The sequence below is a fragment of the Lepidochelys kempii genome, chromosome 17 (assembly GCF_965140285.1).
Source record: "Lepidochelys kempii isolate rLepKem1 chromosome 17, rLepKem1.hap1, whole genome shotgun sequence".
Taxonomy (NCBI): Eukaryota; Metazoa; Chordata; order Testudines; family Cheloniidae; genus Lepidochelys; species Lepidochelys kempii.
In genome coordinates, this window is record NC_136396.1 from 601,036 (window position 1) to 620,397 (window position 19,362).

General features: G+C 56.4%; 2 protein-coding genes across 9 annotated transcripts in view; one reads left to right on the forward strand and one right to left on the reverse strand.

Moving 5' to 3' along the window:
* Positions 1–19,362, reverse strand: part of LOC140899881 (protein ABHD15-like) — a 49,738-nt gene that overhangs the window by 5,795 nt on the left and 24,581 nt on the right. Inside the window, 1 exon segment of the mRNA XM_073316122.2 lies at positions 1–2,625. Within this exon segment, the coding sequence (XP_073172223.1) occupies positions 1–16 (16 nt within the window). The 5' untranslated portion in view covers positions 17–2,625.
* Positions 2,500–19,104, forward strand: WDR81 (WD repeat domain 81). Of its 8 annotated transcripts, none has more exons than XM_073316101.2 (11): positions 2,500–2,634; positions 6,325–9,926; positions 10,319–10,426; positions 10,656–10,846; positions 12,774–12,964; positions 13,308–13,473; positions 13,608–13,773; positions 14,141–14,839; positions 15,429–15,574; positions 15,813–15,992; positions 17,095–19,104. In XM_073316101.2, exons 2-11 carry the CDS (start codon positions 6,362–6,364, stop codon positions 17,410–17,412), a joined length of 5,730 nt encoding a protein of 1,909 aa, XP_073172202.1. In that variant the 5' UTR covers positions 2,500–2,634; positions 6,325–6,361; the 3' UTR covers positions 17,413–19,104. The 8 variants fall into 8 exon arrangements, with proteins under 8 accessions (XP_073172202.1, XP_073172203.1, XP_073172200.1 ...); XM_073316102.2 differs by lacking the exon at positions 2,500–2,634 and adding an exon at positions 4,586–4,624; XM_073316099.2 differs by lacking the exon at positions 2,500–2,634 and adding an exon at positions 4,675–5,349.

The window sequence follows — 19,362 nt, forward strand, 5'->3', positions numbered from 1 at the left end:
CCACCCATGGCAGCATGGCCAGGACAGAGCCTTCTTGGATCACAGGTCCCTGCTCCTCTATGGGCTCTGGGGGGCTGAATCACACACAGCCCTAGGGAGAGGAAGGAGCTGAGCCCAGGGGGCTGCACTATCCAGACCCCTCAGCAGACTTCCCTCCAGAGAGGACAGGTTTCTAGCATGGCAAACTTCAATCTTCTGCTTTGGTAGTGAGAGAGGGTGGGGGTGGCTGGGGCGCGTGAAGCAGCAGCCTGGAGGAGGAGCTGCAGCAGTTTCCGTGTAGGTCCCAGACGCAGAGAGAGAGAACCACAGAGACCAGAGATTGTCCATTAAAGACTAACCCTTTGGGTGAGGGGGGGGACTTGGGGATGGGGTGTGTGTGAGGGATGCTGTGGGGAGAAAGGCTTCACTTGGCTGCTGGGGCAGGCAGCATCTCAGCACTCTGCACCTACCCCCTCCGGGCACAGGAGTGAGAACAACCCCAGTCCTAGGAGAGCGGGCAAAGCAAAAGGGAAACCTGGGGAAGACAGAGCCCAGGACACCCAAAGCAAAGGGCAATGGCTACTCTCAACAGCAGGTTCAGCAGCTCATGAGCAAATACAGAAGAGAAAAGGAGTTAACATTTCCCGTCCCTTATTCTCAGACTCTGGCCCTCAGAAGCAGCATTTCAAATGCTCCAACCCAGGGTTGGACGTCCAGGGCAGATGCATGGGCAAGAAGCAGGAGAGTTAACTGGGCAGTGCTTTCCAGCCCGCTCAGCGGAGCGGCTGAAATCCCCAGCTGTACTCACAGAGAACAGCTTCCCACCTCAGCAGCACTGTGCAGAGGTGGAGCACACCTCCCCCTGGGAGCACGGCCAGCCACACCCACCATGCAGCTCACCCCTTAGCACTCACAAACCACGACACAGGAAGCATGACAGCTGATGACTAGACTGCTGGTGGCACAAGCCCCACTGCCATTCCTTGCAGCAGCAACATGGGCTCTCTGCAGAGCTGGGCCACATGGAAGCCAGGAGAATGGTCTGTTTCTCCAGCAACAACTGCCAGATCTTGGCCATCTGAGCTATGCTGGCTAAGGAACCCTGACTGCCTTGTCTAGATCTCAGACCAGTCCTGCCTGTAGCTGTGCTGAGACCAGACAAGTCTAGTCGGGGGACAGGGCACCAGAGCAGCAAGAAGCAGTGTCTAACCCCACCATCCTCCAGGGCATTTGGGTGCCTCTCACACACACATAACCCCTGCTGACATTCCACAGGGAAACCCATCCGGACACACCTCCAATGCATGTGATAGTCCAGCCAAAAAGCAAACGTAGGCTGGCTCCCAGGGATAAAGCCCTGGCTCCAAACCCCTTTACCCACAAGGCAAAGACCTTACTCCAAAGATCTTACCAATCACCCATGTCTTGGAGGCCTCCCAGTCAGGATCCAGGCCAGGCCACAGCCCAGAGATGGCTTTGGTAGCGCTCACAGATTAGTCTCGGTTTGGTGTGAGAAACAGTGTGTGAGTGTGAGTGCAGTAAAGCAGGCACACCCAAGACTGGGTTAAGGGTGCATGTGGGTCATTGGCCTTTTCTGATCCAGGAGTGCTTAATGCTCCCTTAACATTGTTTTGTATGGAACATGAATGAACAGCATCTGCAGTGATGCTAGCAGGGATACAACAACCAAGAACTATTGATCTCTTGTTCCAGGTCATAAACTGATCACAGGAAGGGGTCAGGCAGAAATGTGTCCCTAAGGGACAGCACTGCAGGTGCATTAGGTCTTCTCCAGTGCATCCTGCACTGGCCACCATATAAGGCGGACCGATGCCCAAAGGGCAGGCCATCCCACACCTCTTCCTGAAGATGCCAATTGCCCTGGGGGGGTCTCTATCAGTACATGGGCTTCCCCTGAATGATGCACCAGGTGATTTACAGCCTGTTTTATCCCTTGTTTCTTCACTGACCTTCCTGCTGCCTTGAGGGCTGTTTCATCCCCACAAATAATTACTCAGCAGAAGTTGCACAAGTCCCTGAATCAACATTGGTGAGAACAGGTGCGGCCAGAGCAGGAACTTGTAGCCACAGCACCAAAAGCAGCTGAGCAGGTACCACTAGGAGGCTGCGGGGCAAGGAAAGGAAAATCGCATCCCAAACCCCCAGGCCTGGGAAAGGAGGCGTGACTGGAACTGAAGGACACAGACAGGGCTGCAGGCTCAGCACCAGGAACTTAGCCCTTCACAAATGAAAAGTCTCCTTATTAAAAGTAATCCACATCATGCAGTGTCTGACACTCCCCCACAGAGGGCCCTGCCTCCTCTGGGAGCCATCTGGGCTAATGGATGCTGCCTGTTTACCCTGGACTCTTTCCTTGCACTGAAACAAAAACCCACTTACCCATGAAAGCTGGCGTGAGCAAGCGAATGGGAAGCTGTGATGGTTGCAGGACCCTGAACAAGGAGCTCACAGGATGTGCTGGTGGCGCAGGGAGTGGATTCGTGACACTGTTGCTCCCAACTTCTGCTTTCTCTCTTCCTCTGTTTCTTTCTCTGGGCCACGAGGCAGACCCCAGCGCAGCTGCCACTCCACTTTGTGTGCCTCTATCCCAGGTCCCACAGTCAGCTCACAGGATTCCTAAAGTCCCTAATTCAGGTGAGAGAAAATAAGCCATTGCTTTTCTATGGAACTGACTCTGTTTGTGAAAAGGGCTCTGTGCACATGACTGTGCCACACACAAGCAGCCTAGCTGAAAGCATGGCACTGCGGCTGTAGGAGTGTGTCACACTGCTCTGCACTGCATGTGCAAATGACTGTGCATCAGTCTGTCTGCCATGGGCTAAACCTTCCAACAGGTGAAACTAATAAAAACCCCTCTGCCTTTCATCAGAGGGTCTGGAAGTGCTAAGAGCCAGATGGGATTCCTTCCTGGCCGTGCTCAGTGTCCAGCTGGCATTAATTTGCCCCCAAATTAAAAGTTTAGAAAACCCTGTAGTGGGGAGGGTCTAGGGAAAGGACAGAATATGGAGCATACGAATGGGTCAGTAGCCTTTATTTGGGTGGGGGGAGAAAGGCATGTGCTAGATGTCCCAGGCTGAAAATTACTATTGAGGTGCACAGAGAGCTCAGGACTGAAACTGCAAGGCCAGGTTGCAAGTCAGCAGCACCAGGCTGAGCTGCGTGGGCGCTGTCTGGCTGTTTACCCTGATCACACCGCACCATCTCACCTCCCCACTTCCTTGCTGTGGATGGAGGAGCGGGCCATGTAGTTCTGTGTTGCTTTCGTTTCTGTAGTGACTTGACCACTTCCGGCCCTGTGTGGCTCTCAGCCACGCAACCCCATGGGCCCTGCACTAGAGCACCAATCTGCACAGCAGCGTCTCTCTGTACAGCATCATCCTAATATCTGTCCTTGCTGCGGCTTCTCTCTCTTTCCCAGGCCAGGCTGGGGAATAAAAAGATTCTGTCCAAGGTGACGAAGGCCAGACATGCAGGGAATTACCGTGGGGACCTATCCAGCAGCCCTATGGTGATGGCCTCAGAAGCTGGAGGATGCCATAAGAACATCCATACTTGCTCATACCAAAGGTCCATCAAGCGCAGTATCCTGTTCTCTGACAGTGGCCAATGACAGGTGCCCCAATGGGAATGAACAGACAGGTTATCATAAAGTGATTCATGCCCTGTCACCCAACCCCAGCTTCTGGTAGACAGAGGCTAGGGACACCACTCCTGCCCATCCTAGCTAATAGCCATTGATGGACCTATCTTCCATGAATCTATCTAGCTCCCTTTTGAACCTTGTTATAGTATTGGCAAGGAGTTCCAGAAGCTGACAGTGCGTTGCTTGAAAAAATACTTTCTTGTGTTTGTTTTAAACCTGCTACCTATTAATTTCATTTGGTGGCCCCTTGTTCTTGTGTTATGAGATGGAGTAAATAACACTTTCTTATTTACTTTCTCTATACCACTCAAGATTTTATAGACCTCCATCATATCCCCCCTTAGTCACCTCTTTTCCAAGCTGAAAAGTCCCAGTCTTCTTAATCTCTCCTCATATGGCAGCCGTTCTATACCCCTAATAATTTTTGTTGCCCTTTTCTGAACCTTTTTCAATTCCAATATATCTTTTTTGAGATGGGGCGACCACATCCGCACACAGTATTCAAGGTGTGGGCGTACCATGGATTTATATGGAGGCAGTATGATATTTTCTGAATCTTCCTTGATGATTCCCAACATTCTGTTCGTTTGGACAGCGGCTGCACATTGCGTGGATGTTTTCAGAGAACTATCCACGATGACGCCAAGATCTTTCTTGAGTGGTAACCGCTAATTTAGACCCCATCACTGTATATGTAGAGTTGGGATGATGTTTTCCAATGTGCATTACTTTGCATTTATCAACATTAAATTTAATCTGCCACTTGGTTGCCCGTGCAGGGGCAGTGGGCCCCAGGTAGGCCATCCGCTGAGTTTTAAGCTGGCTAGCCCTCTTTTGGGGAAGGGCTGTCCTTCTCCAGCATAACTGTGGAGACCAGGATGTTGCAGAGCACCCGGCTGGGTGGGGTCACGGGGGGAACTACGGGAACATCCGCTCCTGGGGGCTGCGCCCCTGGGCACCCCGTGGGCCAGCTGACGGGAGGTGGGCGCAGGGGCCGAGAGCCCCCGGGGAGCTCACGGCTGAAGGGAAAGGCCTGGTACCAGCGTCACAGCGCCCGCGACCTCCCGTCCCTCCCATGCTAGAAATGGGGCTCCGCTCAGGCGGGAGCAGGGGCCGGGGGGGCAGGACCAGCCGCGAGAACCTGCCCCCCCAGCAGCCGCGGGACCCAGGCACCGCCCGGGCCGGAGGGAGCTGCGCGCCGGGGCCCGGGCCGGAGGGAGCTGCGCGCCGGGGCCCGGGCCGGAGGGAGCTGCGCGCCGGGGCCCGGGCCGGAGGGAGCTGCGGGCGGAGGGAGCTGCGCGCCGGGGCCCGGGCCGGAGGGAGCTGCGGGCGGACGGAGCTGCGCGCCGGGGCCCGGGCCGGAGGGAGCTGCGGGCGGAGGGAGCTGCGCGCCGGGGCCCGGGCCGGAGGGAGCTGCGGGCGGAGGGAGCTGCGCGCCGGGGCCCGGGCCGGAGGGAGCTGCGGGCGGAGGGAGCTGCGCGCTGGGGCCCGGCCTCGGCCCCCGCCCCGGGGCTCCTCCAGGCCCGGCTCAGACCCCGCCAGGGCCGCGCCCGGCGCCTCCCCACGTGGAGTTTGTTTCCCGGGGAAGCGCCGCACGTGACCGGCATCAGCTGATCCAACATGGCCGGGGCCCGGGCCGCCCCCGCCCGCCGGGGCTAAGGGCTCGGGCCGGCGCCCGCCCGGGGAGCCCCGCGCCGCGGCCGCAGGTACGGGCCGGCCCGGGCCGGGGGCGGAGACGGGGCCGCTGCGGGGCCCGGCCCGGCCCGGCTCGGCTCCCCCTCGCCCCGCCGCAGTCCCCCGTGGGAGGAGCGCGTCCCCCTTCCCGGGGCCCGGCCCGGCTCCGCCCGCAGCGGGGGGCGCGGGGCTGGCCCGGCTCCAGGGGTCGGGCGAGCTCCATTGAAAGCTCCCCGCCCGGCGGCCTCCCGGCTCGGGGGGGGGGGCGGCCTCCCGGCGGCGCCCCGGCTCTGGGGGGGGGGGCGGCCTCCCGGCTCTGGGGGGGGGGGCGGCGGCCTCCCGGCGGCGCCCCGGCTCTGGGGGGGGGGGCGGCCTCCCGGCTCGGGGGGGGGGGCGGCCTCCCGGCTCGGGGGGGGGGGCGGCCTCCCGGCGGCGCCCCGGCTCTGGGGGGGGGGGCGGCCTCCCGGCTCGGGGGGGGGGGCGGCCTCCCGGCGGCGCCCCGGCTCTGGGGGGGGGGGCGGCCTCCCGGCTCGGGGGGGGCGCGGCCGCGCCCCGGCTCGGGGGGGGCCCCATGTGCTGCTCTTGCCCAGATTTAATGCTGCTGCCACCGCTCTCCTGAGCGCGGCCTGGCCAGCCCTGTGGCGCATGGCAGAGCAGTAAGGCACTGGCCTCAGGCGACCCCCGTTCAGGAGCGAGTCTTGAGCCCTAGGTCTGTCCACACTGCGGGGGGGACTGAGCTTCCCAGCCCGGGGAAGACAGACCCACACTAGCAAGGCTTGAACTAGTGGCTAAAGGCGGAGGCTGGACTAGCCACCAGAACGCGGGGCCTCTGGACTCTCTGTTTCCAGCAGTCCTAGCCCCAGCCCTTAGCGTGGGTCTGTCTGCCTGGGCTGGGAGGAGCGCAGATACCCTATGGCTGAGGAGAGTCCTCGAGCCCCATGCGCATGGGTGGAATCGCAGCCCCCAAGCTGCCTGTCTCATTTAAAGTGTGTCTGTTTCCCACACAGACAGCTGAGCTGCGGAACGCACCGGTGCCAGACCACCATGGAGTGTCTCCTCAGGAGAGCGGAAAAAGACCTGAATATTGACCACAGGCAGCTCGCTGCTGCTGCTGAGGGGACCCATCTCATTGCCTTTGTCCCAGTGAAGTGGCTAGTGAGCCTGAAGGAGCGCAGGGTGCTGCCCAGCCTGTGCCCCCGGCCCGAGGGGCTGAGCGAGGTGGAGGTGAGGACTTTCCTTCAGCACTCTGTGCAGAAGCTGCCTGTTGGCTGGACGAGAGTGGAAATCCATGGTCTGAGGAAAGAGAGGCTGGCTTATCCGCTGACTCTATACCACAGTGCGCAGGACGATCGGAACGGGGGCGTGGAAACACTCCATGGGTTCATGCAGAACGTTGCCTCCCAGAATTATAGAAACTTGTGGCACAGAGCTCACCGCCTGTATGTGCAGCCGTCCTGTCATGCTCACATGCCGCCCACGATGCAGGCCCTGGACATGCTCAGAGTGGCTCTTCAGAAGATCTACGGCTGCCCTTTTCTCCAGGTGGGTAGGAGTGTCCAATATGCCTCTCCTGCCAAAGAAGGTTCTATAGCCACAAAGGGGACGTCCTCCTGCCCAAACATCCTCCGAGCAGAAGCTCTTCTGGAGTCAGCTAACATGCTGTACATCATCTACCCGTATGTGCAGTATTGCTTGCATGACATTGTGACCTTCAGCCCTGCGAAGCTCACCAACAGCCATGCCAAGGTCCTTTTCATCCTCTTCCATGTCCTGCAGGCTATGAGGGCCTGTCACCAAGCAGGGTTGGCATGTGGCCCCTTCTCCCTTCGCGATGTGGCAGTTGATGAGAAGCTGTGCAGCAGGCTCAGAATTAACCTCCGTGAGTATGAGAAACCAAAGGAGGAAGAGAGGGATCTGAGAGCTGAAGAAGAACAAAGGGCTGAGAAAAGCAGGGCTGTGGAATGGACTGGGAAGGAGGCTAGGTGCACAGCTTGCCAGGAGGAGCTCAGGGGCCTTGTGCTGGATTGGGTGCATGGGCGAGTCAGTAACTTCCACTACCTTATGCAACTGAACCGCCTGTCTGGACGGAGAATGGGAGACCCCAACTACCACCCGGTTCTCCCCTGGGTGGTGGATTTCACCACCAAAAATGGCAAGTTTAGAGACCTAAGAAAATCCAAGTTCCGCCTCAATAAAGGAGACAAGCAGTTGGACTTCACCTACGAGATGACCAAGCAGGCATTTGCAGCTGGAGGATCAAGTGGAGAACAGCTCCATGTGCCCCACCATATCTCCGACGTGCTCTCGGACATCACCTACTACGTCTACACTGCCCGGAGGACACCCAAGGCTGTGCTCTGTTGTCATGTGAGATCGCAGTGGGAGCCAAATGAATATCCAGCTAGCATGGAGCGCATGCAGAGCTGGACTCCAGATGAGTGTATCCCCGAGTTCTACACAGACCCCACCATCTTTAAATCCATTCATTCTGACATGCCTGACCTGGATGTGCCATCCTGGTGCAGCTCCTGTGAGGAGTTCATTGAAGTCCATCGCATGCTGCTGGAGAGCAGGGAAGTCTCTCAGGATCTCCACCACTGGATTGACCTCACTTTTGGCTACAAGCTGCTGGGGAAGGATGCTGTCAAGGAGAAAAATGTCTGCCTCCATCTGGTGGACAACCATACCCATCTGACCAGCTATGGAGTGGTGCAGCTCTTTGACCAGCCACATCCCAGACGCATGGTGGGACTTGCATACATACCCGCTGAAGCGCCAGTCATTGCTCGACCTCTCATCCAGCATGCCAGAGAGACAATAGTCCTAGAGGATGTCCAGGGTCAGATGGGTGATGGGGTCAATGGGCTGGTCTTGGAAGCCACTCCTTGTGAAACGAGCTGGTCTGGTGACAAATCCATCAGTGGTGAGGATGACTTGGAGCAAGGCACTGAAGCTCTGGATTCCATTCCTGCAGCTGGCAGAGCCGCCGACCAGCCCTGTCCCTGCATGCCTTCAGCTCAGCCCTCCAACCTCCCTGCCTATCCTACAGAAGGCAAAACCTCAAATGTCCGGCCTAATCGAAGGAGTAAGCCTGGTGTTGTGGATCACGCTGAAAGGGACAAGATGAAGATTACACTTCCTGAGGGTTTTAATCCTGTCCAGGCCCTGGAAGAGCTGGAAAAACTGGATAACTTCTTGGTTAAAGGCTTAAACAGTGAGATGGAGCTGATGGAGAAGCCACGGGTGGAGCCGCCGCTGCGCCTCTCAGATCTTTTCCAGAGAGACATGCAGGCCCTGGGAGTTCTGATAGCTGAGATTGTGTTTGCGCCGAGGGTTCGCACCCTGAAGCCAGATGCCTCCCTGCTGGAGCGGTTCCTGACCATTCGGAATCTTTGCCAGTATCACCCGAAGGAGATCCCAGCCCCGCTCCAGCACATGCTGGATACTTTGCTGCAGCTGAACATGCCTCAGGGGAGACTTTTAAAGAACAAAGTGGCCAAGAACAGAGTCCAGCTTTTTGAGTACAAACCTGTTTCCCAGGGTCTTCCGCCACCCAGCCCCTTGCAGTTCCTTAGTCCTTTCAGCTCAGTTGTTCCCTTCCCTCCATATTTCCCATCTCTGCACAAATTCATTTTCACCTACCAGTCAAAGAAAGTGGAGGATGAGAGTCAGGGCCGTGAGCTTGTTTTCCAGCTGTGGCAGCAGCTGGAGGGGATCCTCTGTGAAATCACTCCTGAAGGCTTGGAGATCCTGCTGCCCTTCATTTTATCTCTGATGTCGGAGGAGAACACTGCAGTCTATACAGCCTGGTACCTGTTTGAACCCATAGCAAAAGCTTTGGGCCCCAAGAATGCAAACAAGTACCTGCTCAAGCCCCTGATTGGTGCATATGAGAATCCCTGCTGCCTCCATGGCCGGTTTTACTTGTACACAGACTGCTTTGTGGCCCAGTTAATGGTGCGTCTGGGGCTGCAGTCCTTCCTCTCTAATCTGCTGGCTCACATCCTGCAGATCCTTGTTGGCGTTGAGAGCTCCCGGGAAGAAAGTAAGTCCCTTCTGGGAATGGCAGAAGATGAGGAGAGTGGAGGAGGCAGCCCAGTTTCCTGTGCATTTGGGGAAGAGATCAAAATGGATGTGGATCATGGTTCCCCGGCACTTGACCTTTTGGATTACACATCTGGAGTCAGCTTCCACGACCAGGTCTATCTGCCAGAGAACGAGGACTTCCAGAGTGGCCTCTATGTCAGCGAGTCCCTGCAGTCTCAGGAGCAGGAGCTGCTTAGCCTGGGGCGGCTGAGTGACAAAAGCAGCGCCAGTGAAGTGTCGTTGGGAGAGGACAGACCTGCAGATGGGGATTCCCAGAAGGACAAGAGTAGCTTGAAGTCTGTGGACAGCAGTCAGGACCTGAAGCAGAGTGAAGACTCTGAGGAGGAAGAAGAGGAGGTGGAGGAGGAGGAGGAGGCCACAGTTGCTACAGAGCTTACCCTGTCAGTGGGCACTGGTCCTTCCATGGATGCTGCCCTGGCTGATGACCACAGTGAGCCAGAGGAGGGGGACGAGCAGGAGCTGCATGACCCCTCTGAAGATAAAGAGCAGACAATTCTCCTGGGTAAGAGCTGCACTTAGATGTCCGTCTGTCCGCGGTGGTGAGTGACTGGTGCAGCAATGGGAGAGGGAGATGGGAAGCCAGTCCCATGCAAGAGGAGCTGGAACCAGCTCTGGACATGCTCCTGAATTCTCCAGGAAGGGGATCAGAGCAAATCTGAATCTATCAAATGGACACTTTAATAGGGTGGAAGATGGAGTCCTGATGTTGCCGCTTGGCTGATGCAGCTGGCAGGGTGCTTGACAGAAGCCCAGGCGATGCTGCGGGTCAGGAGTCCGCTATGTGGGGAGCTCTGGTGAGGACTGAGGCTCTCAGTATCCCATGGGCAGGGTCTGGGAAGCTTACAGAGTGGTAGAGTATTGCTCCTTCTCCTACTCTGTGCTCTTGTTTTGCAGACACAGCCTGTAAGATGGTGAGGTGGCTCTCGGCCAAACTGGGCCCTACTGTGACATCCCGTTACATTGCAAGGAACCTGCTCCGTCTCCTCACATCCTGCTATATCGGTAATGTCACTCCACCAGCTTTAGAGGCCCTTTGAAGGGCTGCTCCTCTGACTGTGTCCTAAAGCAGTCTGCTGTGAATGCTGCCCTCCCCGAGAAGGGGTGCAGACCTAACTGCATGGCGCGCATGACTGGCTGGGGGGTGGACAGGCCCCATGTGAGTCTTGGGATGAATGTGCCCTTTGCGATTCAGCACAGCGTGTCTCAGCTCACTGAGCTGTCTCTCTGGCAGGTCCTACCAGACAGCAGTTTGTACCAAGCAATGAGGAACACAGTCCTCTGAATGCGGGAAACATCTACCAGAAGCGACCAGTGCTGGGGGACCAGGTGTCCAAGCCGGTCCTGGCCTGTCTCATGTATATGGCATACCTGTATGGAGAGCCTGTTCTGACTTATCAGTACCTGCCCTACATCAGCTACCTGGTTAGTGTCCCTTCTTTCTCCTTTACTTGTAGCTGTTCACGCATGTGATGGAGCGAGAGATGCATCAAATGTTGAGCTGCAGGCACGCAGGAGGGATGATACAGCACAGGCTGCTGAGGGAGCTGCTAGTCTCCAGAGCACACGCATTAGCTGTGGTTAATCCTGGGCATCGTAAGCCGAGCAATGTCCTGCTGGGCTGCTGCTTGGCTGGGAGTTGGCAGGGAGAGCACTTGGCTGATGCAGCCAGAGCAGGAACTGCCAATTCCAGGAGTGAGTTCCCACTTTCTGCCCATGGGTGCAGTGGAGGGATTTCCTGTTTGGAAACCCTCGGTCTCCAGGAGCTCTTGGTGTAAGAGTTCTGCACTATATAGATATGGGACAGGCCCAGGAGGGATTGAAGGCATCTGCCTCTCAATTCCATACTGAAACATTAGCAAGATTTACGGGCTTCTTGGTTTGAAATTCTTAGTTGCTCCTGTTGATTATTTGGCAAAGTGTGCAGTAGAGGTGATCAAAAAATGGAACCCTGTTTAAAAAAAAAATCAACCTTGATTTTGTTTTGAGGTGTACAAAACAGATCCATTTTTATTCTCTTAAATAGTTGTTACTTTTCTACTTACAGACTCTTGCTACATGACGAATTTCAGTAACCATTTCCTTAGCATTTTTTGATTAAAAATTGTGGGTGGGGAATGGCACAACAGTTCATGGAACCCTTTGGCAATGCTGGTCAGATTTCTGTGGAAAAATTTTGTTTTTGAAAAAATGCCATTTTTCAATAAAAACTTTGTGGAAACTTTCAAGCAGCTTTATCATGCAGGTGGTCAGCACAGGAGCCTGGGAGTCACTGAGTTAAGCCTCTTTCCCTACCAGCTCTCTGTGATCCATTTGCCCTGGAGGGGATTCTCAATGTCTGAAGTCAGCAGCTAGAGTTATGTTAGCAGCTGATTTGCTTTGGCCTCTTGTTTTACTCCAAATAGAGAGAGAGAGAGAGAGAGTGTGTGCGCGTGTGTGTGGGGGGGCACACCATGTGCTGCCTTATTGTTGCGGAACAGTGTTTGGCAACCTGATGTCGGAGAGGTGAAACTAGGGGGCACACCAACTGCTCCTGCAGGGGCTTGGCAGAAGGGTTTGTGCAAGACTGTGCTGTATTGGGTTAAAAGATGGGAAGAAACGTAGCTTGTGATCGTAAGCTGCCACCGAGAATTGTTCCCATTTTCAGTGCAAACAGCTCTCTGCCCTGCGTCTTGGGTAAGAGCATGGGTTTGTAGGGCGGATAATCTAGAAAGGATGCCTTTGGTGTTACACTGAAAAGCTCTTTAATAATGCTAACTGTGGCCAGAGCTCTGCTGTAGCCAGTGCTCTTAAGGCAGGGAAAATGGTCACGTATGTTCCAAGCCTGACCTTTGAGGTTCTGGGCCTACGCTGCTCTTCCAGCTCTGAAGCGTGCTGGGCTGGCCCCTCAGAATGTATCATTTGAATGTCACTGGCCCAGGAGTCCGGTTCCCAGGATGCTCTGCTAGCGTCCTGGCATGGCCTGGTGGTGGTGAGGCCTGTGTGCTCCGTTTCTCTTCCCCCACTCAGACTCCAGGCCTTAGTGTGTCCTGCAGGCAAACACTGTCTGTGCCATGGAATTGAAGTGCTTTGTTCTCATCACTCTCCCTCCTCCTGGCTTCTGGGTCTTTCCAGCAGGTGAGGGCTTTGGGCTCAGCCTCTCCCCTGCAGTCTGTTGGTCCCTGGTGGGGCTCGGTGCTTGAGCAATGGTTGGAAGCTCCTCTGGAGGCCATGAGAGGTGCAAGCATGAATTCCTTGGGAACTGCTCCAGAATGTGGCTTGTCTGACCTGTGCAGGGAGGCAGGTAACCATGGAATGGGAGGTGGTAATGGAGAGAGCTTATGACTGCTTGACTCTTCTTTCTGCCCTCCAGGTTGCCTCTAGCAGTGGGGTTGGCTCTGGCCGACTAAACAGCAGGAAGGAGGCTGGGCTGCTGGCAGCTGTGACTCTGACCCAGAAGATAATCGTGTGCCTTTCAGATACCACCCTGATGGATATTCTCCCCAAGATCAGCCAGGAGGTCCTGCTCCCAGTACTGGGCTTCCTGACCTCGCCTGCCATTGGGTGCGTGTAGAGAGCCATCACGCCCAGGGACCAATCAGCACCCACCAAACCCTAGCATTTCCTCTGCCTGGTGTGCATAAAACATCATGAGCAATCTAGCGGGTTGGGATAAAGCTCCCCTGGGCGGGGGTGGGTTCAGGACTATGGGGGCTCACGCTGCCATTCTGCCCCATCCCCCCCGGTGGGCTCTCCTCGTGCCAGGACTCGGCATGACACAGAGTTCATGTCTCTGGAGCTCTCTGACAGTGCTGTCTCTCCTCTGTGCTCCTGTAGGGCAAGAACCCTACGTGGGTGCACACTGTTGGTCTGCGGGGTGGGGTGGTGACTGATGTGTCCTCTTCAGGTTCCCTAGTGGTGCCCAGGCCCGCGCTGCCCTGTGTGTTAAGACCATCGGTTTAATTGCCTTGATCTGTCTGCGGATTGGGCAGGAGATGGTGCATCAGCACTTGAGTGGCACCGTAGGAACCTTCTTTGGGGCTTTCTCACTAGTGCAGGAACTGCAGGAGCAGGTTAGTGACCATCAGTGGCATCTGTCTCCCTCTTCCCCGTGGGGCTGTGGGCACATGGACGTTGCAGCTCGTGGTGCCCAGGGAACGCATGAGGGGCCGGTCTCACTAGAAATCATCTGTCTTCTCTTGTCCAGGGTCTGTCTTCAAAGTCATTGAGCCCTGGTGAGACGTCTGAGCTGGAGGTGTCCTTCTCAGATGGGAGAGTGCTGCGCCTGGACCCAGCCGTGCTGGCAGAGTTACAGAAGGTTTTCAGCCCAGAGATGGCCTACACCACCTATGTCCCCTTCTCTTGCCTGCTAGGTATGCTTCAGCTACCTTCTCTTCGCGGCTGGGGCCTTGTGCTAACAGTCCTTGCCCTGCACTCTGTGATTATATGCCTGGCCTAGGGTCCAAGTGCAGCAACTGCTCTGTGCATGAGCCTTGAACCATAATGCAGCATTGACGGACAGGAATAAACCCTCAGGACATCATATGGGCCTTGCCCTGCCTGCAGGGGACGGAAGATCTCCCTGCCCCTCTGACCAGGAAGGACATGTAGGTGACGGTATCTGGAGGGGCCTTGGGCCAGCAGAATACTGGATGCTCTGCGAGCCTTGTGCTATTGCTGAGGGAGATGGGGAGGCCGGGGAGAGGTTCCTTCTTCCAGAGCTGTGCTCTGTACTTTCAGGTGATGTTATCCGGACGATTGTCCCTAACCACTTGCTGGTCGGGAGCCTGGCCAACTTGTACCTGGAGAGCGTGAATCCAAAGAGCTTGCCTCTGGTCAGTCCGGAGCCAGCACCGAGCACAGCCTGCTTGGACCAGGATGCCCGAGGCAACGAGCCCAGTTCCAGTCACCATGAAGACAGTCACTCGGGCACCTTTGGGAGTGTGCTGGTGGGAAACCGCATTCAAGTCCCTGCGGACACACAGCACAAGGGTTCTGGCCCGCTCTGCTTCAGCCCCAGAGCTGATGGCTTTTGCCCCAGTTCTGCCAGCGAGGAGAATGTCCTGAAGCAGGATCTGCCCCGCAGTGCCCACATGCTCTGTGGGAACTGGCTGGCTTACTGGCAGTACGAGATCGGAGTGAGCCAGCACGATCCCTGCTTCCACTTCCACCAGATCAAACTGCAGAGCTTCTTGGGGCACACAGGGGCCATCAAGTGTGTGGCACCATTCAGCTGTGAGGACTTCTTCCTGAGTGGCAGCAAAGATAAAACTGTCCGTCTCTGGCCCCTCTACAACTGTGGGGATGGCACCAGTGAGACGGAGTCACGGCTCACGTACACTCAGCACAAGAAATCTGTCTTCTACGTGAGCCAGCTGGAGGCCCCACAGCAGGTGGTGAGCTGCGATGGTACTGTCCATGTCTGGGACCAGTTCACAGGTGAGGGGGCGTCTGCTGATGCAGTGTTTGAAGAGAGGGGAAGCCGGGGCAATGGTGAGAGGCTGAGCTGTACTCAGCAGGCTGTACGCTTACTGAGAAGGACCAGGCTAAATCTGTACATCTGCACCTATAGGAAACTCAGCCCTGTCCTCTTGATTTCAGGAGGAACAGCTGGCTGGGGCTTCTCTGCAGAGTAAGACAGAGTGATTCCGTTCTCCTCCTGCTCCTGGCAGAGTCTTACCTATAGGACAGAGGGGGTCCCTTGCTCTGAAGCAGCAAGTCTAGTCTGCCTCTAGAGGCAGGAGACTGGAGTAGAGGTGTCCTGTGTTGCTGGTCCCAGCTGATTTCCTGGTAGAGACTGTCCTCTGTTCCCTTCCTTTTCCCTCCCCGCCCTCCTGACACCATGGGTGTCGTTGCAGCAGTGTGTGATGAGTTGCACACAAGGACTGGAATTGCCTTTGGTTCCAGGAGCCATGGCCCACGGTGCCCTGAGCGGTGACGCCTATTGGGGCAGCTTTGCTGATCCTCCCCTGCTGCAGGGAGGTAGGCAGGCTGCACTGGTGCACTCAGCCTGTTGTTCTTTTCAAAGGTAAACTTCTCCGGACCTTTGATGCACTGGACAGCAAAGTTCCCATCACCGCCGTGACCACCATGCCCTCTCCCCACAGCAGCATCTCTGTGGCCAGTGCAGACTCTGTGCTGCGCTTCATTGACCACAGGAAGCCAGGATTACAGGTACCGGGGTCTTTGCCATCTCTAGACATTGTGGGCCACCCTCTCCCTGATCTGTTCCCCAGTTGCACCTACCTCCAAGGTTCTTACCAGGCCAGTCATTGCTACTCCCAGTCCATGCATGATTGGGTACCCACAAGGTGAGGCTGGTGACCTAGGCCTGGCATCCAGGCCCTCCCTGCTTCCTCTCCTGTCACTCAGTAACTGGGGCTACTCCTATCTGTACCTCTGTCTCCTGTAGCACGAGTTCCGCTTGGCCAGTGGAGTGAGCGCTGGGCTCATCCGCTGCTTGGCTGTCAGTCCCAATGGGCGCAGCGTAATGGCTGGCTTCTCATCTGGATTCATTGTGCTGTTGGACACCAGGACTGGGCTCATCTTGAGGGGGTGGCCAGCCCATGAGGGAGATATCCTGCAGATAAAGGTGAGAGGCTGGAATAGGGCTTGGGCTGCTCCTGCATGTGGGGGACCACAGACGGCGCTAAAGGCTGAAAGTTGGCTGTGTGGGGCCTGCTGTGCGGATCCTGCTGAGCCTTGCGGCAGCAGAAAAACAGAGCTGAGGTGGGGTGTCCTGCTGCCGGTGGCTCCTGCAGCATTCAAAGGGCAGTGAGTAGATGTGCCCATTTGTCATCTTTCCCCCACTCCTTAGAAGTCTTTTAAACTCTTGGTTGACTTTTTTTTATTTTAAGGCCACCTCTGTTGCCCCCTTGCCTGGGCTTTGCGTAGGGACTGCCAGTGACTTTTGGTGCATTAGATTCTTCCAGCTCATGTTCTGTCTGAGCCAGCAGATCCCCGGTCTCCTTGCTGATGAGCAGGCATGGGCATTGTGAGGGGCAGGCCAGACACACAAGCTGGGGAGGAAGGGAGGGTGCTGCTCTCTCCCTGAGGCTAGCAGCCCCTCCCCGCTCAGGACCTCATTCTAATAAGTAACTCTTGTCCATATTTACCTGCCCTGAGGGAGCAGCGCTGGAGTTTTTGTGTCCTTGACCCAGTTCAGGTTAAACAAAGTTCACCTGCGTGGGTTGTTTACCCTCTCGCAGCACTGCTAGCCAGAGTGCAGCGGCCCCAGCCCTTTGCTCTCCTCAGTGCAGTGTGTTGCACAGTCTCAGCTGGGCCCTCAGCTCGGCATCCCTGAGCAGGGTTGTGCTTTGTGGACCTAGGCTTGCGGAGGAGAGAGTCTGGCAGTGCTGCCCGCTCTGTAATAGTAACAGGATGACAGAGGAAGGGGCAAGCCCCCAATGTGCAGGGAGAGGGCTGTCAGGTGAGGCAGAGATGCACGCTGTCGATAGTCCCTTGGGAGAGTGCCAATTGCCAGACTGCGCTCAGGAGTCTGAGATGGGAGGGTGTCTCGGGCTGACAAGTTCTTGCCAGCAGAAGATGCTGTAGGTGCCCTGGTGAGAGGAGCTCAGTGCTACTCCTGTTTGCAGGGTCCGCTTCCTGTGATCTGGGGAGGGGAGAGTTGGGCTCTCAGGCTGGGGTGCTCTTAGCGCAGAAACACTGATTCACTGGCACGTTCTCTCCTGCAGGCTGCAGAGGGCAGTGTGCTAATCAGCTCATCTTCTGATCACTCCCTGACTGTCTGGAAGGAACTGGAACAGAAGCCTTTGCATCAGTATAAATCTGCTTCCGACCCCATCCATGCCTTTGACCTCTACGGCAGTGAAGTGGTGACCGGCACCGTGGCCAACAAGATTGGCGTCTACTCCATGCTGGAGTCATTGGCCAGCACGACCAAGTTGAGCTCAGAGAACTTCCGGGGCACCCTGACCAGCCTGGCTGTGTTGCCCACAAAGTGTCATCTTCTCCTGGGTTCTGATAATGGTGTGATACGTCTCCTGGCATAGTGGCCGCCACGGCCTATCTGCCTGGTGTCCTGTGCAGTCATCCCACTAGCTCTGGTAGTAGCACCTAAGGCCAATATCTTGGCTCATGGGGAAAGGGGGGTGAGGTATTTCTCCGGGATACAAGATACAGGCGGAATGTACTTGTGAAGGAGTTCTCAATAAATCACCCCCAACCTCTGCCTGCATTCAAAAAAGCCATAATGGAGGAACCTCCACTGCTGCTGGGAGAAATCTGGGCATTGCAGGGCAGCATCACCCTCCTGCAAGAGGCCTGGAGCCTTCCACACCGTGTGTGCCTGACTCCCCCTGGGACTGAGCTGCTCTCAAGAGAAAGGTGGACTCTGGGCGCTCTCCTGTCTCCCTCCAGCACAGGGGTGAGAGGCAGCCCTTGGTAAGAGGAACACAGCCACTGCCCTCCACACTCCAGCCCAGAATTGGTGGAGCCAGCTGAGCCTGGGAACTGCCTGGTATTGGGCATGCTCCCCTATGGGGCCTGTAGGGCACTGGGCTATTTGGTTGTCCTGGACGGTGAGGGCTGAAGGGACACAAATGGTTTTTTTTCTCAGTTTGCTTTATAGTCTGCCGCAGTCCATTTAAAAACCCCACCCCAGCCATGGCATCAATCTGGGAACCTTTCCCAGCACCCACTGTGGCTTCTCACTGATTCTAGGGCAGTGGAGGGTAGCAGAGCCAGCCATTTACCCAAGGCATAACCACCACCTGCTGCCCACCATCTGTTTGGGGGTGGGAATGCGCCTACAGAGGGGTGGGGCAGCCCCAGCTGCCAGGAGAGGCAGGAACTAGACCTGTCTGGGGGGTTTCAGGCTCCCAGCCAGGCCCTCTGCCCCGAATCTCTGCATGCTCCTTGGGCAGAATGAATGTCTTTGCCTCTTCTGGGACAGGAGCTAGGGAGATCCATATCCCCCATGGCTGGGGGGGATTTCTTTTGCGTGCTCTGGAATGAGGCTGTGTTGGCTGCTCCTTTCAAAGGAGGGGCCCCATCTGTGCTGGGTGGATTCAGGCTTGGCGGGGAGGGTAGCTTGAGCCCCTCTTTGCTGTCGTACGTCACACTCTACCTTACAGGTTTAGGACAGCACGGGGCAGGACCCAGCATGCCTTGAACCCACAAAGTGCTGCCCTCTGCCCCAGGACTCCACCTCCTGCCAGAGACCGTGGCTAGAACAGCCCTCTCCAGGCAGCCGTGCTGGAGCTGTGCCTGAGGGGAAGAGGGCATTCCTTGGGCCCATCAGTGAGGGTAGCTGCCTGTCCATACCAACGGCTTGGTTCTGCTGCAGGCTCCCTCTCAGTCCCTTGAGCTACTCTGAGTGTTTGCGGAATGGTGCGGAGGGGTTGGGAGCCTGACCAGAGGGGCCTAGCCTGAAATCAAGGCTTGGCCTGATGGAGGGGAGGAGCCTGCAGTGCCTGGGCAACTCCTGCTGGCTCTGTGTGGAGCGTAGGGACTGTGGGGAAGAGCTGTCGTCCTGCCCGGGCTGGGAGTCCCTGGGCTGCCCACTGCTGGGGGGGTCTCTGCTTCCCGCTGCCCTGCGCTTGCAGACGGAGGGTGGAGGAGATGAGCACTTAGTCCCTTGCTATCCCTCCATTCAGGGGTAGGAGGGGAACTCTGTCCCCTGTTGCCTATTAACCATTTGCAATAGATGTAAATATTTATTCTAATAAACCCTTTGAAAGAGACCAGGAGAGGAGCCTTTCTGTGTGGGGTGCAGGGGTGTGCGGTGTGGCGGTATGCGTGTGTTTTACTTATGGGGAAAGGATGATGGCCTCCTTACACAACTTTCTGTAACGTAGGAAAAAACCTGCACAATCCTGGGGGACGTCAGTCTGAGTGACACATGCTGGTGTTCTCATGCTGCCAGCACTAAAACATCCTTGGGACTTTCTAAACCTGTTGCAGTCAACATGGGGGAATTCTATATTAGACCTTGTCTTAAC